The sequence below is a fragment of the Pseudochaenichthys georgianus genome, unplaced genomic scaffold (genome assembly GCF_902827115.2).
Source record: "Pseudochaenichthys georgianus unplaced genomic scaffold, fPseGeo1.2 scaffold_563_arrow_ctg1, whole genome shotgun sequence".
NCBI classification, from domain to species: domain Eukaryota; kingdom Metazoa; phylum Chordata; class Actinopteri; order Perciformes; family Channichthyidae; genus Pseudochaenichthys; species Pseudochaenichthys georgianus.
In genome coordinates, this window is record NW_027263124.1 from 78,309 (window position 1) to 96,027 (window position 17,719).

Genomic DNA, 17,719 nt, shown 5'->3' on the forward strand with positions numbered 1-17,719 from the left:
CTCCACTTCCTGGTTCATATTTTATATTCTCAACTGTAGCAACACACCCACGCCAGTGCAGAGTCGTTTTTTTATCTTTAAGGAGCAGTACAATTATTCATTCATGTAATAAATCCAGCAGCCGGACAACTTTTCTATAGAAGCTGGGCTGCTGCTATTCAGGGCTAAGGACCTGAAACAGTAGTAGTGACCTTTAATAACCCTATATAATTCTAAGGCAGTTCCCTAAACAGGCTTCTTTTTCTGTGCCGACCTGCAATCCTTTGAGTGGAGTTCAAATACAATCTGTGGCGTTCACTCCAAGCATTGCAATGCCAAACCTCATTATTTAAACATTTTAGGACCATAAACCAGAAAGACAAACATATATAATCAAATGAACCCGGTGTCCTACAAAATTAGGTTTCCATACAACTAAACTGCATTCTCAAGAAAACAAAACAAAGAAAAAGAAACAGCTTTGTCATGTTAAAAAAAAAACATCATCGTTTGAATTAAAGGTCCCATGTTGAAAAAAATCCATTCAATTCCTTTCAATGTTCCCATGAATCCTGAATGACGTAAACGACTGTACGGAATCATCTGCTTAGTGACTTAGCAGCCAGATATTATTGACAATGCATTTTCGTTGTATGGAAAGTACTTTTGTAAAGATCAGGAGGATGGACATTCTCACTGTATTTGCAGTATTTAGAAAACTGAGCAGCTGTCACTTACCAGCACTCTGTTCTCCACCTTGTCACCTTTGACCTCCAGCTGGACTTTGCGCCTCAGGGTCAGCTTCACCCTGCGACCCACCGCCTCCCGGACACTCTCTGCATCAGACAGGGGAAGAGGGGGCGATTAACACTGCAGCTGGGTCACATTACAACATAGTACACAATGGGTGCAAGAGCTTCAGAGTGGAGAGTCTATGGCCTGAAGCCCCGTTTCACTCACAGACACAGAGCTGAACGCCACACCTCTTTTCTAGCCAAGGGCTTCATTAAGGTGCAGATCATTGGGTGCTTATGGGTGCCTCACAATGGGGCCATGTCTATGATTAACCTGAGTATACAAAAACAACCTACTAGTACAGCAGGGGTGTCAAACTCAAGGCCCGGGGGCCACATTCGGCCCGCAACTTCATTTTATGTGGCCCCACAAGAGCTTGCAAAGAATATAATATGTTTATTATACGGTTACATGCTACAGAAGCACGTTGCCCATAAACTACATGTCCCACAATGCATCTCAAATATGACTTTTTTTCTCAGAATTTGCCTTTTTTTCTCAGAATTTGCCTTTTTTTCTTAAAAATATGCATTTTTTTCATAGAATTCCTTTTTCTCAGAATTAGATTTTTATTTCAAAATGTCACTTCTATTTCTTTTTTCTCCAGAATTTGGCTTTTCTTTTTAAATCATTTTTGAACATACGCACTGAAAAGACTTGCAATTATTTGCCCTAGACTTCTGCTTTCAGACGTAGTTAATTATGAAGTTATTACCCTATCCGATGATAATCCAATGCAGAGGCAATGATGTAATATAATACATTATTTTATATATATGATATATTTATATATGTATTTTTATATAGTCTTAAAGTTACAACCGGCCCTTTGAGTGCAACCATAATGCTGATGTGGCCCGCGATGAAATTGAGTTTGACATCCCTGTTGTACAGTATTCAGTTTCATAAGTGGAAGCATTAGTTCTTGCAGTGTATTCATTGGAGCTCACTGGAGGTTACAGTAGGTCAGTCTTTCTTGTTCCTTGGCACAGTTTTAAAACAACAACAATGCAGAATAACATAAATAAATGTCAGTTATTTATCAAAGACAAAAAACATAAATAGTGGGTACCCTCAACAGACTGAATTTTGACTTGAGCCGTCCCTTATAGATACTGTCTTTATTACGTTAGTGAGCCGGATCATTTGGCTCGGCTCTCTTTTGTTCGGTAGCAGGCACCGCCGATGTCGGGGAAACGATCTTCAAAATAATCCCTCCAGACTCCTTTGCCCCTCCAACAGAGGGATGTCCTTGTCCTTTTTCGTTTTCGTCATTTCAAGCGATAAAAACTCTCGATCTTCTCTCGAATTATTAATATTTTTGGAAGCCCTCGGCTCGAGTTCAGGGCGTCCCGAGCTGAATAAGGGCGTCAAATGACGGCATGACGCCCCCCTGGCGGAAACGCTGTGTATAACATTAACTCTGGTAGTAGTATCAGAGAGAGATCCTCTCAAACACGACTGTGAGTCGCGGGGACATCATTCTAGCTTTTGTAGAGATGATTGAAAATTAAGATCAATTTAAGTTATGTTCTTTGCCAGGACAGGGAAATCGTCTTTTCCAAAAATCTCTTTATAAAAGGTTCTTCAGAAAAATGATGCTATCAGAGAAAGACATGAGAATACCTTAAAATGCTCTGGTTTACAAATACTTGTTGGTAAGCGTGAGTAATTAGAATATTTGCAAAAGCTTTGTTCATTTTGATTTGCATTATGAAGTGGCACACATTTGGGAAATACTGTACATCAGGGGTCTTCAACTAAAATTCAACGAGGTCCAGTTAGAGAAAATGTCCCCATGCAAAGGTCCGGAACATCAAAATGTCTAACTTGCTTCATGAATTAATGTGATATATATTGAAGTGACCTGTAGCTTTATCAACGTCTGCATGTAATCAACAACTCACTGCCAATCAAATAAAGTACAATTCAAAAACAACAATATTTATTGTCAATCAACATTAATAATTCCTTACATTTATTATAGCACTTTTCCAGTGCTCAAAGCGCTTTACAGATACACATTACATATATTTTTTATACATGCAATGGTCACTGTGGACAATACCCACAGGAGCAAGTTCAGGTGAAGTGTCTTGCCCAAGGACACAACGGCTTTACAGACGCAGCAGCAGCGGCGGGTTTCACCCCTTGATCTGATGATCATTGCACAGCGCACTGCGCCACACCGTCCATCTTCACGCCTCGAAGTCATCGAGGCGCTTTTACAAGTACACATTGATATTATACATCCGGGTGAAGTGTCTTGCCCAAGGACACAACGGCCTGACGCAGTGGCGGCAGGAGCGGGTTTCGAACTGGAGTTCCCCAGCACCCCCCTTGATCTGACCACTGCGCCACCCGCCCCGCAACATTGAACTATACAGTAAATACTGTGGATATGTGTAATGTTCCTCTCGGGCTGCATTTACAAATGAAATAGAGAAAATAAATAAAATAGCTTTTGAAAATATGTGCATCTTAAAAGTGCTTAATTTTAGATAAATAAAATAAAGTGTAGCAGCAGCTTGAGTGTCCCTTTTTCTTTATTAACCGTTTCACATCATGACTTAACTGTTTCAGACGTTTATAGAACAATATCAGTCTTTACACATCATAACAATTGAACAGTTTTAAAGTTTCTCTTTCTTTCCCTCTTATATTGCAGTCCCTCACTCACTTTTTTTAAATTCAGAGTAAGAATTGAGCTCGAGCTTGTCCTGCCAGGAGTTTGTAAATCTGGGCCGACATGGAGTCAGGGCTATTCTCATACACATGCAGGTGCTCATTGGTTACAGTGATGCAAACACAGGTATGGTGAAAAAATAGAGAACTATTCGAAGCAGAACAAAAACAGCGTAATGTACCATCTGACAAAGGCCTGTGCTATAATGCTTCAATTAACTGGCTATTCTTTATAATATACTCAGATCAATAGGAGACAGAGATGTTAAGTTAAAAATCAAGGGTTTTTATTATTATTTACAGCAGGGGTGGGGAACCTTTTTCCTTTCAATTTTTACAACATCCTCCGAGGGCCATACAAATGATTGAACTCAACCTCTGCTTAAAAAAACTAAAATCACAGCCCATTCATTTGGCCTTTCTTTCATGCTGTGCAAAGAAAAAGCAACCAATCCAGATATCTCACCATGACTCACGTATGCATGCATGTGCACGGTGTGGCATGACCACCAAAACAGAAATATATGGACACAAGATGTGTGCAAATGTATTTAGTATCCTATCCATGTGAACATGATTTAAGTGGGGGGGGACCTAACCTCCTCTAGGGGGGTCCGGGCGCATGCTCCCCCGGGAAGATTTGTTTTTAAATATTGAAGTTAAAAGCATCAATCTGGTACACTTTGAGAGCAACATTAAGAGATCTATGGATACATCTCTCAACACCCATATGAAACAGAACTGTAAGCATATTTTTATTTTTGGATATTTTACAAATCACTCCCATTTTAAACTCTATTCTTGTTATTTTTAACAACTTTTTTGTTATATATCTGTCATATAGTATTTTATACCTGTTTTTCATTTAGTCTCATTAATAACTATATTAATCATATCAAGGTGTGCCTTAACCTCACTGAGCTGAGGTTATTTGAGCCTCTCAGGAGAGAGCTCTGTTCCACCTGGTTGTAGAAAAGCTCTTTAAATTCGTTAGCATAGCTAGCTAACCAGATGCTAATAACAACAGATCGCCACTGTGCTTACAACTAAAGACACAGCCACGCAAACACTGCGGCATGTGTACGGCTCCTTATGGGTATTGCAATATTTTAAGGGCTGGAGCGGCGTTCCGGTGCTCTCTGTCAGCACTCCTTTCAGACGAGACATATACCACGTGAAGACACGTTACGCTCGTGTTGTGTTCAAGGAACCTGTCCTTGGTCAGGAAAAACAGGTACTCGCTTGTTTAATTATTTTTGCGGTCTAGATTTCTTCTTCTTTTTTGAAGTGAGAAGTTGTCCGTCAGTCAGACTGACGGACGGACTCCCCCCCACCCCCAAAACGAAAACTCTTCGGTTCTCCACGAATTACACAAGTCACCCAAATCAGCGTTAAAAAGGGAGGAGCCGAAAAATCCCCTATTAATGTATTGATTATAGCTCCGGGTCCGTATAGGTCGGCGTCTGGGTCCGGATCCGGACCGCGGTCCGCCTGTTGCCGACCCCTGCTGTACATGCTACCCTGATTTCTTTACATTCTGGCTGTTTTACTTCTGTACAAATCAACATGTAAGCAATGATAGACCTAAAGCTGTTTTCCACAACATAAAAAACATGAAGTTTCCCTGAACCTGAACTGTAACACTCCATAAGGCCCTGGTTCCATGTTTCCACTGTGTTTTACAAACCATAACATTGAAGATGTACGTCACAGAAAAGGAGACACCACATGTTTATGAGCAAGAGCACTGTGTGAAAAGTATAGTCTACAGCCGGGGTGTCAAAGTCAAGGCCCGGGGGCCAAATCCGGCTCGCGACTTCATTTTATGTGGCCCTGCAAGAGCTTGCAAACAATATAATACGGTTACATGCCGCATTACAGAAGCAGGTTGCCCATAAACTACATGTCCCACAATGCATCTAGTTTTGTGACATGCGCACTGAAGAGACTTGCAATTATTTGCCCTGGACTTCTGCTTTCAGACGTAGTTAATTACTAAATTATTATCCTATCCGATAATAATCAGAGGCAATAATGTAATATAATACATTATTTTATATATATATATTATATTTATATAGTTGCAACCAGCCCTTTGAGTGCAACCTTTATGCGAATGTGGCAGTCAATAGTACATGTTGCATCATATAACCCCTGGAATAACGGGATATTCTTCTTTTTTAAGCAAAACATTCAGATAAAACACAATTTGTCTCTGTAGATGGTTTTGAGTCTTCCTGCACTACTGTGGCTGTCTTTGCTTTGATCAAAAGGTCTGGTGGATTTACAGTGATGCTGTTTTTTTCCCACGTTGACAGTGGTGGGAACATCCGGGGACAGATGGGGGGAAAAGAGGGGGAGGGTGAAGAAGTACGATTATGTGACAGACAGAGAGAGCGTGTGGTGCAGTAGACTAGTGCGTAGGTGTTGGGATCTGGGGGTCACAGGTTCAAACCCCACTGCAGTCAGCGTGTCGTTGTGTCCCTGAGACCCTTCACCCCAAATTGCTCCTGGGGATTGTCCACAGTATTGAGTATGTAAGTCGCTTTGGATAAAAGCATCTAACAAGTGACGTGACGTGTAGAGCATGAGAGGGAGAGGAGGTGAGGGAAGAGAGACAGGAAAAAAGTTGGTTGAGTAAAATATAGAAACAACAAGTGAGGGTGAGTATAAATGAGTATGAGAGCGTGGGCCCGCCCTTGGTGACATAATGCTGAGCCCAGAAACTTGATGAGGTCATGAGGAGGATGAAAACATTAGAGCAGGAAGCAGAGTGCAGGCTGATCAGAAACACATGGACTTCTCCCTGCGTCCAACTCGCTCATATGAAAACAAGGAGTTCCCACAGAGGACTAATTACTTTACAGTAATAACCTGCGACACGTCCCATATAATGTCTGGCTGCTCTAACACTCTATTAATATCCTGCAGTGATCTCTTTTATTAGCTATACATTTGTGAAATGTTAAACATCCATGGGTCAAAATGTTTTCATGGATGCGCCTAGGAGCACATGGGATTTCAACTAGAAAACTAATCATTGTGGATTTGAACAACAGCTTTCTCATAAAATAATTGTTGTTGTGAAGACCTACTAGTCCAAGAGTGGAGCTGAGACAATCACTTCCACCTGTTCAACTGCACATAGGCCAATACAAAATGAACTATAGCTTAGCTTTTGAAAGCTACTAGCAGGATTAGTTTTTTAGAGTTTGTATCTTCATGCTTAGATGTAATTACTGTAACTATAGGATAAAATCTTCAGATAAATTGTAGAGTTAATTTAATCAAAAATGCTAAGCAGATGCTAATTACGATTCTCAATTGTTAGAATGTGTTGCTTTTATCTCTGGAATAACAAGTCCTCCAACTCATACGACCAAATGGGTCGATTGTTCAAGCCCTTATTACGACCAAATATGTTTGTTCAATACATCCTATAATTACTTTTTAAGTTTTCGCCCTCTAGTGCTCCCGTTGAATGCTAACGTTACAGAGGGTCGTTTATTCACAAATAACCCTCTCTGTAAAATCCTAAATTTTAGGATAGTTTGGCCATTAAAACGCTTTATGATTATATTTCTAGCGAGAAGTATATATTGTACTTTTAGAATCCGCGTGCAGTCTATATGTAGGATCTATAGTTTGATAGATATTACGAAGATGATTTGAGGTATGCGGCAGCCTCCATGTAAAGGTACGGGTTGAAAACAGTATTTCCGGTCTCAACGTTTTCATAATAAAACCAATGATCAAATGATTTAACAGTGATATATCTGCAGTACTCATCCACTAAAAAACATCAGTTTATCCTTGTTAATTATACCACATGGATTGGTTTAAATTGTGTACAATGCTTTTGTGTTTTTCCCATAGGTTTTTCTCTTTCGATTCTGAGAGACACCTTTCTTTTTTCAGAGGTTTTGATAGCCGCAATGCACGTCGGGATATGGTGTTTATGTGATATGAAATTGGAACAAAAAATACTTTATTCCGAGTGTTCTTGCTTTTCTCTTTGGAAGTCATCACATAACGGCATTGTAATACACGGTTCGGCTGCATTACATATTACATATCTGCCGTAGATATTTATTTATAGAGCCCTGATCAGAAGACCTTTTGACAAACAGGAAGAACTGCAGCCAAAACTGAATAGGTGACGTGGATCATAAATATATCAGCAATTAAACAATATCTTCCATTTATTTTCACACAATACGTCTCCTTGCAGTATCAACACTAATTCGGCAGACTTTTATATTTGATCCACTTAGTAGATAGGTTATATTTACACCATAACGGTGCACAGCTGATAGAAAGGGACTTTTTGTAGTTTTTAAAGATATTATTTACTACCTTTCCAACTCCTCATGCAGTTGACTGTTACAGGTCTATACAGGTTCATGGTACAATGCATTGCTTCACATCGAGAGACTGAAACTGTATGTTCCTTTACGGTTCTGTTTTAATTTCACAATAAAGTTAGAAGTAATATTATGTTTGATATTATGATGTTTTATTAACTACACCACTGTTTTTTTAACCCGCACCGCCTAGTGGTTAAAGCACGTTATTGAATTTAGTTGTTGAACAAGTTATATTTGATGAAAACATTTAAATATTAATATTGGCCCCAAAATAGGGGTCAATGATAGAAATATAGAATAGAAAAGATCAAGAAGATACTGTTGTGATCTCTACAATAAAACAGTTTAGTGCAGGACGTCCAAAGAGATTAACAGGAGGATGTGCAAAACAGACAAACTGATAAGGCTGAATTTGACTCAGGTGTAACTAAAGTCTGATTTAAGGGTTGTTTATATTTCACATCATTAATCAGAATCTGCAAAGTAACAAACATAAATGTAGTCGAGTAAAAATACTAGGTTAACCTCTGAATTGTAGTGGAGTAGAACACCCCATGACAGTAGTACATGCTGCTGTAACAACAACATTTCCCAACTTGGGATCAATAAAGTATATCTTATCTTATCTTAAGATGATCGATGGCTACTGCCATATTTGCAAAATGTGCCTTTGAACCTTGAAAAGTGCATGTTTCAGGCTTATCAATGAACAACAGGAGGGGTCACAGACATAAGACCAGCTGTGAAATAAAGCTCTTCTGACCTTAGGTGTCATGTGGGTATATTAATGCTGCCCATTATGGACCAAAGCAATTTTCACCCATTTATTAATTATATGTTTTAAATGTGATAACACCAATGTGTTTCGTATCCCCTAAACCTCCAGGGTTGTATACAGTTTAATACTGGCAACTTCTTATTATGGGAAATACGAAAACGTCTTTTAAAACTACAATTCCCAGTAGAGACTTGCCATAGAACATGTTGCGAAACACACAATAGCCAGCATGTGTAGTTCTGGGGGGGGGGTCCAAGTCCAGTTTTGGATAGTCTGCCGTGGTTCCATTACATTTCAAAGAGCTGTTTGACGCTCGGCGTAACCTTGTCGCACTGCCACTCTAACATCCAATCACAAAGCTTGAGGACTAATCACGGGGTTTGTAAAGGAAAGCGGATGTTGTAGTCCCAAACGAGAGCTGAGGATTCTGGGTAGTGTAGTGTCTTCGGAAACTGTAGTGTCTAAACTCCGGAAAAACTATCTGTTTCTCCGAATCGAAGGTTAAAAACACAAAAGCATTGTACACAATTTAAACCAATCAATATTGTGTAATTAACAAGGATAAACTGATGTTTTTTAGTGGATGAGTAATGCAGTAATACAATACTGTGTAATCATTTGACAGTGTGGGGAATACTTCCGGTTTTATTATGGAGACCGGAAATACTGTTTTCACCCACGCTAACTTTAGATGCAAGCTGCCCCATATACACGTTCTCCTGGCGAGACCTCAAATCATCTTCGTAATATCTATCAAACTATAAATCCTACACATCCACTGGACGTTAGGGTACATCAAATTGCAATGCAAACATTTAATCTCAACATATCAAACTGTCTGGGGTTGCAATTTGTTCAGACACACATAAAAATAACTTTTGCAAAGTTTGGGGAAAATTCATTGAGATTTAGAGGTGGAACACAGCATGTGAAATATATGAAAATTGGCCATTTTGGGTGTTTTCCTAGGCAATTTCAAAAAATTGCTTTTGAAAACAACATTTATTTATTTAAAGGGCCCATGGCATGTCATGCTTTTCCGGTTATTACCCGTCCCCGTGTGTGTTATGAAGGTTTTAATGCATGTGAACGGTCTGTTGAGTCAAAAACCCTCAAAGTGCACCATGGACCAATCCGCGGAGCACCTCACACACCAGGATCCCTTGGCTAACTAACAGGGAGTCCCCATTGACTTGCATAGAGCTCCCTGGTTGGTAATAGACGAGTTGGGATCGCGGAGAAATGCTCTCCACAGACCCATTCTCACAGCGTTATAAATCTTTTTCTTACTCAATATCAAGCCACACTTATTGTTTTTACTTCGGCTGTGAGTGTTTGTGTGTGCTCAGGATGAGTTTCGCTTGTTCTCGCTGTATCGCCGACAAGGAAACCTGTCCGCTCCTCGCAGCAGCGGCGAGCAGCAACGAGCCTCGCAACGAGCCTCACAACGTCCCGACAAATCAGAGCACAGTGGGCTCACAGGGAGGGGGGGCAGGAGCTCTAACAAGCCGTTTAGGACAGAGAGTGGCGAATACACATACTATACAGAGATGCTGTTTGAGAAACCAATGTGATTTTGCAAGATTGCACAATTTAAATCTATTGTAGTAGACCTCAAGAATGGAAATATGATCAGTAGAAATGGCCATGACATGGGACCTTTAAGAACAAAAAGAACAACATTGAGTCCTAGTCCTGGTCCAGCTTGCGCTTGCAGTGGCGCAGATTTGGCTGTTTAGAGCGGTCATGCTCAACTGCCTGCAGCACATTCTGCAGGTGCTCCTCGCTCCTGGCTGCTGCCACAAAGTCTGAGCTGAGTTTGACGCCATGCTCGGCACAGTCATTCACAACATTAATGACACGTACATTCACCGCACCCATCTGGAATGCTTCACTGGCAGCCCAATCCTCTACATCCAGTGAGAGAAACGCTGGATTGATGTGCAGCTGGTGCATGCCGAACCAGCAGTCTGGGTTGGTGAGGTCAGCCAAGCTGCTGGTTGGTGAGAGGGTTGGAAACATTGGCTTGCCAAAGCCTGTGCCAAAAACGGAGCTGTGGGGCTTGCATGGGGACTCGTGAGTCGGGACAGAGAAAATGTCAGGAGTTTGGAAGTATTATAAAATTGAAAGCGAAGGCAGTGTAACAGCCAGATGCAATGTTTGCAAGGCGGAGGTTCCGCGTGGTGGAAAGAACAGAGCTACGTTCAACACGACCAATCTAATACGCTACCTGAGAAACAAACACCAACAACAACACGGCGAGTACACAGCAGCCACTCAGGTAACGGCACTGAAACAACCGACACTTTCAGAGACTTTTAAAAGGAAAGAGAAACTGCCCCAGAACAGTGAAAAGGCCAAAAACATAACGGCCAATATAGCTGAATTCATCGCGTTGGATGACCAGCCGTTATCTGCATACTTGCCAACCCTCCCGATTTTCGCGGAACACTCCCGATTTCATAGCCCTCTCCCGGTTTCCTCCCAGGGTCATATTTCTCCCGCATTTCTCCCGATTTATGACCAAATCAGATTTACTCAGGACTGTTTCCACTCGGACTTTAATACAGCTACACCATTGTTTGGTTTCCATGGTAGCGCGTCTCTGTAGTAGCGTGCGCAACTGAAAGTCTGAGAGGGTGAGGAAGATAGTCACAGAAAACAGAACAAGAATTGACGACTCTGCTCACTCCTGTCCTTCACATAATGCTCCATAAAGGAGCCCTTACAACTACAATAAGCATGTTAATGTTAATCTAGTACAGCTCCGGCGATCCACTAGCCCCCCCCCCCCCCCCCCCCCCCGCGGTAATTTTGAAATGCTCCCAATTTCTGAGGTCTCAAGGTTGGCAAGTATGGTTATCTTTTACCTTTTTTTTCTCTTAATGCATTGCATAAAGATCAGATCAGGAAAAATCGGTATCGGCAGATTGTCAAAATCAAATGATCGGAATCGGATCGGGAGCAAAAAAAGTCTGACTTAAGACACTATATTTATTTTTGCCCAAACTGTCTGATATCAGCTCTGATGGTCAGACTAAACAAGCAAAACATGGTTCAGTATTTGAGTTTGTTGATCAAAAGTAGGTTTATCCAGAGCTATATTGATGCTAAATGTATAGTTTTAGTCATTTTCAAGCAAACAAGTATAATATGTTCTAATCTAATCTTGCTGCTCTTTGATAATTTGTGTTATAGTGAACTGAAACTCTCTGGGTTGTTGACTGTAGGTGAATAATATATTATAAATTAAATTTCTGAATTTGAATGATCAACCCTAACTAGTGATTAACTCGCTTTGGTATGACACTCATCTGTGTGTGCCAAAAATTCGATTACCCCCCCCATCCCTGTCCACCATCCTATACCACTTTCCATTTCACTCTCTCCACATAAAGGCCAGCCCTGATCAAATCGTCTTTAGTTTTCACTGCTGCTGATGAGCAGCGTCAGGTCGGTCTGCCCTTTTACAAGCATCAGCAGGAGCTAGCAACAAAAAGCACCATTCATCAGTCCGTCCAGTGACATACAGTGTGAGAATGAGAGGCAGACACCGTAACAGAGAGCACGGGGTGTGTGAGTCAGCCTCTCCACCCAGTACTGGGTTTGCTGTTGATTCCTAATGACAGTATGATAAAGAGAACAGACTCTGAACTCAAAAGTCCTGGAATTATTTTTTCATTTTAAGAAAGTTTTATAAAGGTGTATTACCAGTCGGGGAATGTTACAAAGTACTTTTTACTCACGTACTGTACTTCAGTAAAAAATGCAGGTACTTTACTTGAGTATTTTCACATTAGTCTACTTTATACTTTTACTCGCCTACATTTTGTAGGCAAATGCTGCCTTTTTACTTCACGACATTCATTTAACAGTTGAAGTTCCTAACTTTGCAGATTTTGGATAATTAATATAAAATATAAAATCAAATAATATATTATTGTATATTAATATAGGTTGAGTTAAGCAGTAGTATAAAAAGTAATTTAAGAAAAGAAAACACCTTTACCAAGTGCAACATTGAAGTGATGAACACATTAAATCATCACTAATTATAATACATTTATTAAAAATATATGGTGCTTAAAGGTGGGGTAGGTAAGTTTCAGAAACCGGCTCGAGATACACTTTTTGTTATATTCCATGGAATGCTCTAACATCCCGATAGCAATGAATATCTTAAGTGCTTTGACAAAAAATCCATAAAAAAAGTTCATCTGTAGAAGCCGTAATACTGTAAAAAGTACAACCATCCAATCAGCCGGCCCGGCCGGCACGGCTAAACGGATTGGATGGCCTACCTGCCTGTCAGCCTTCCATCGGGGCACAAACTTATCTCGTGCCCTCATTGGTCATGTGCGCGTTCGTGCGTGTTGGAGGAGGAGCTCTATAAGGAAGTGGCAGATTTTCTCCGGTTGTGTATTTTCAAAATTCTAGCGATCTCGAGCCGGTTTCTCAAACTTACCTACCCCACCTTTAACAGGGGTCATTCTGCAACTTTTGTACTTTTACTTAAAGGTCACCTATCAGGCTATTTTTAGGCAATAGCATAGGTCTCTTATATATAAAAAATATTAAAAACATGTCAATGAAGTGTTTTGGTCAAAAAACCAAACAGATCACCCATTCTCGCCATGCCTCATATCCCTCTATTTCTCTTCCTGTTACAAAAGTGCTGATTCTGGGTATAAGAGGGGGCGGAGCTTATGACGGCTCATGCGGAGCCTGGCAGATACTGTCTAAGGGTGCATTCACACCTAATAGTCCGCTCTCTGGTGCGGACCAGACGACAGTTTGATACATTGTTTCATTTTTCAGAAGTTTCGGTTTGCGTTCACATGGGCAAAACTAAAACAGACTATAAACTTTAAACACAAGTCATGTGCACGGAAATGCTGTTCAACCATTGGTCAGATATTAAGGGGGTAAAAACGCAAATCCCGGCAATTTCTACCGGAGCCTCCGCCATGGAGCATCGGCACTTCGGCAGTTATTCTCATGCAGCTGTTAATCTGGAGATCAACAGACACTAGCGGCCCACGCATATGATTATATAATCAGACAACGTCCGTTAAAAAACATTATAACTCAGAGATGTTCTGCAGTAAGGAGGGGCGTTTCACCGACGACAGGTGTTCTTACTTTTATGTAGTTGACGGAGAATTTTTACTTTACACGACACTGTTCAACACTTCATTCTGCTTCACTCTTTATTTAACTAAACAACCTTGAAAGACTCTTTCGCTAAAGATTTTTGAAGACATCCGCGTTCTTGTGACACGTAAATACTACGCTTCCTATGTTTTGGTGCGGACTGCGTTCACACCAGCAATGAACCGCTCCAGAGTTCGCAAGCAAGCGTTCCGAGACCACCTATTTTAGCGGACCAGAGTCCGGTTGTTTAGTTCTCTTAAGAGGTCTCGGACTGTGTTCACACCGACCCAAATGAACTGGACCAAGCGGCTAAACGCACCAGGGTTCGATTCAACCGGACTATACAAGGCAGGTGTGAACGCACCCTAAAATGCTGCGGTGATGAAACGCAAGGATTATTAGATCAAGGATTATTTCTGAAACAGTATGGAGTTCAAAGGCTTTCTCTCTTGAGGGTTTACCACAAGGTGAGTTCCTTTTTATTTCCTGCTTCTTCACACACATGCTCTCTCCAGTACAGGTTAGCTCTGAGTGTTAGCGATGCTTGCTAATGTAAACAAAGACTATTACGTCCAAAACACGTCGGGAATTGTTTCTGATACAGCGATGTTTCTGATGTCATATCGGATGGCAAATCTGGATCAGCTTCGTTGTACCCCTGTTTTTAGAGATTTGCGCACAGAGGAAAGAGAGAGGGTTTTATTTTCTGACACGTTGTGAGTTCCCTGACACACCAGGGACACATATTTATGTATACAAGACATACAAAAGTGCATTTACCATGATAGGTCCCCTTTAAACAATTTTGAATGCAGGACTTTTACTTTTAAAAGTACACTGTAGTATTGCTACTTAAGTAAATAATATGAGTACTTCTTCCATCTCTCTGTATTACTTAAATGCCATTACCTACTGTTGTCTAGTACACTTTGGTCAATTACACATCAAGATATTAGACGAAAAATACCAGATGGCAACTGTTTTAGTTAGACAATCACCCTGCAAAGGACCATTAGGTTAAACCAACTAAGATATTCGACCAGGCTGCATTAGTGCCATTTTAACTTAAAGTCAACAGTTTAGGCTCCATTCAATAACAAAAACCGCAGTGATTTACATTTGTTCTCCTTCTTTCTGACACTCAGTCGTCCAGGCAGTCTGGGTTGATAATATCTCACAATCCAAAGGAATTTCACAGGGCACACCCCTTTCCCAAAGCTTCCCCCTTCAGATAAGGAAGTGGCACAGAGGAGCAGCTCTCAGGTAGCTGCCTAGCCCTCAAGGCATAAAAATACTGCATACTGAAATGCAGCCACAGCAATACTGAAGAAAGGTGAATTAACAGGGACACCCAGTAGAATGAAAAGTGTACTCCCATAATAGTCAAGGCTGTGTCTGTGGTATTAAATAATTATATTTTATTGAACTCTGTCTTTTTTCACATTTTGTAGTATGACTTAGCATATCTAAAATATTACTGAGAGTCTTGTTTAATCAGCCTGACATGTAGCCTACCTCTAATTCGCTTGTAGGCTTATTCCTATCCCTATGACATTGGTTGTAACGTTAAGTCAGCAATGCAAGACTAGTTTTAGCTTCAAAATTATGCAATAACTTTTTATGAGTGGCTTGAACACAGTTTTGATAACTTAGTCATACTTTGAAGTGTCAATAGTATGATACATGTTCATGTTGTCCTAAGTAAGCTTTGTGTGTGTTTATATGACGTTTTCAGACATTTAGTCGTGAACTGAAAACCTGAATTTTACCTGACATGATGCAAAGGTTAAACTAAGTTGTTTACTATGTTAGGCAACAACAAAGACTTAGTCAGCTCAAGTTACAATACTTGATCGACAAACAACAAACGTTATCTTACCGAACAGTTCGTTGGAAATATCCATTTTTTCCTCCGACATTTCTGCTACCGAGGTAAACCCCGAAGAGGAGTCCGGTGATGAAAACAGGAGAAGCGGGTAACGCAGAGAAGTGAACCCGGAGGGCAGGGGAGGTTTATCCGCAGGAAGAGGTAAAATACCGTGAAGGTGTAGCCCCGTTTTCTTCACCTGTCGACACCCTGCTTACCTAACTGTAACTGTGTGCATCCTCCATGCCTGTAACCACACACAACTATACGCTACTTCTGAATTACACTAGCTGGACGTGAAAGGGGGACTTAAATAAAGGTGGTTTCAGTATGAGACCTAGACATAGTCCATTAGTAAAGACAGTCGGTGTGTGTATGACAACAAATCCGGGAGGCACATTTCTTCACTCACAGTGCCAGTGACCCCTCCTCTCCTTCAGTTGTCCTGAAAAGTTTGCTGCCAAAAATGGGACAACCGCGACACCTGGTGGACATTTAAAAACATCAACAATACACGACAAAAACGAATACTCACCCACTGTTGTAATTTTACAACATTACTTTAAGCTATCCTAAAAAAGACAGTAGGCCTAAATGTTTTTGTTTTTTTAAAGACTACATTGGGTACTACTATTGGGTAGTAAATGTGTTTTGTGATTATTAAAATTAATGTCTAGAACATGTAGCCTACTACATATTTAGTTATTGTGGAACTACTAGGCGCTGCCTCCTGACCCCCTGCAAAAACCACGACATAGGCGGCTGACTGAAGGCTGACCTGCCACCAAATCCCTCATCAATTGGGCTGTGTGAAAGATTGCCCATTCCCTGGACCTGGCCATGACTATGAGGTCATCTGGTTAAAATATGGAGTTAGATTTGGGTCAATATTCTAGCGCGTAAAACAAGCTACTCACGAGCGGAAAATGTGCTTTTACACGCGCATAAAATGACCCTCGCGCGCAGATTAAACCCCCGCGAGCGGCTCTGCGCCCGCGAGTGGCTCTGCGCTCGCTCGTGAGAGAGACAGCCTTCTTGCTCGCTCGCGGGAGTGTCAGCTTCGCGGAGTCTGTCTACGCGCGCGTGAAAAGTTTCTGGGATTTTGGAGCGGAGCCACTGGACTTTGATTGACAGCTGCAAGAAAACCCGGAGTTGCCAGGTTTGATAAATGCCTGCACTACCAAGAGCCGAGGAGTGACGGCAGCAAAATCAGTTGGACGAGATTGAATGGTAAAATTGTCCATAAAAAATTATTATATTCGTAAAGTGTACAGCTAATATATATATATATATATATATATATATATAAACATTTATTTTATATAAAACAATATATTTTTGAGTGGGCTGTATCTGTCGAAAATTGCTAGCTACTGTCTGCTGAACACTCTTAGAAGGGATGTGTCAAATATGACACAACATGTGTTGAATTTCAACACACCTACAGAGTGTGCTCAGGGACAACACGTGTTGTGTTTATTTATGTGTAAATCATTTTTACACACAAAATGTGTTACATGCCCCTAACACACAATGTGCACATTTTACACATTGTGTGTCATAAATGTGTAACCAACATGAACACACTCATTTGTTATTTCTGCACATTTTGTGTTATATTTCTTTAACCAGAATTAACATTTGATTGTGTTATATCTGCACATTGTGTGTCAATGACGAAGTACCAGGTGGTGGATATGGTTTTTATTCAAAAAAATTGAATGCAAGAATAAATTCATTGGACATTTATTTACAAGGATTTCATTAGCACAATATGTCATTAAGAAAATAATTGTTAACATTTAAAAACATTAATATTTTTCTAATTCATCAAATGTTGACAGAATAGATCATTCATAAAATCACACCTAAAAAAACCTTATACCTTGGTTAAAACAAACTTAATCATCAGCAAACTATTGTTGTAAATGACTTTCAGCTGAGGGAATATAGTGATGAGACTCTTCACAAGGACCACCTTTTCAGTGTTGGATGGATAATTAAGGATTAAAATGAATGACAAGTGAGCTATTTATTTTTTATTTTTCAAAAAGAATACAAAAAGTTCTAGCATACAAATATTACAAATGCGTG

General features: G+C 40.4%; 1 protein-coding gene across 1 annotated transcript in view; it reads right to left on the minus strand.

Annotated features, from left to right (window-relative positions):
• LOC117443242 (F-actin-uncapping protein LRRC16A-like) overlaps window positions 1-16,024 on the minus strand; it is a 61,810-nt gene extending 45,786 nt beyond the window's left edge. The window contains 2 exon segments of the mRNA XM_034079201.2: window positions 718-815; window positions 15,638-16,024. Coding sequence (XP_033935092.1) covers window positions 718-815; window positions 15,638-15,677 — 138 coding nt within the window. The 5' untranslated portion in view covers window positions 15,678-16,024.
• Window positions 16,025-17,719: the final 1,695 nt, after the last annotated feature.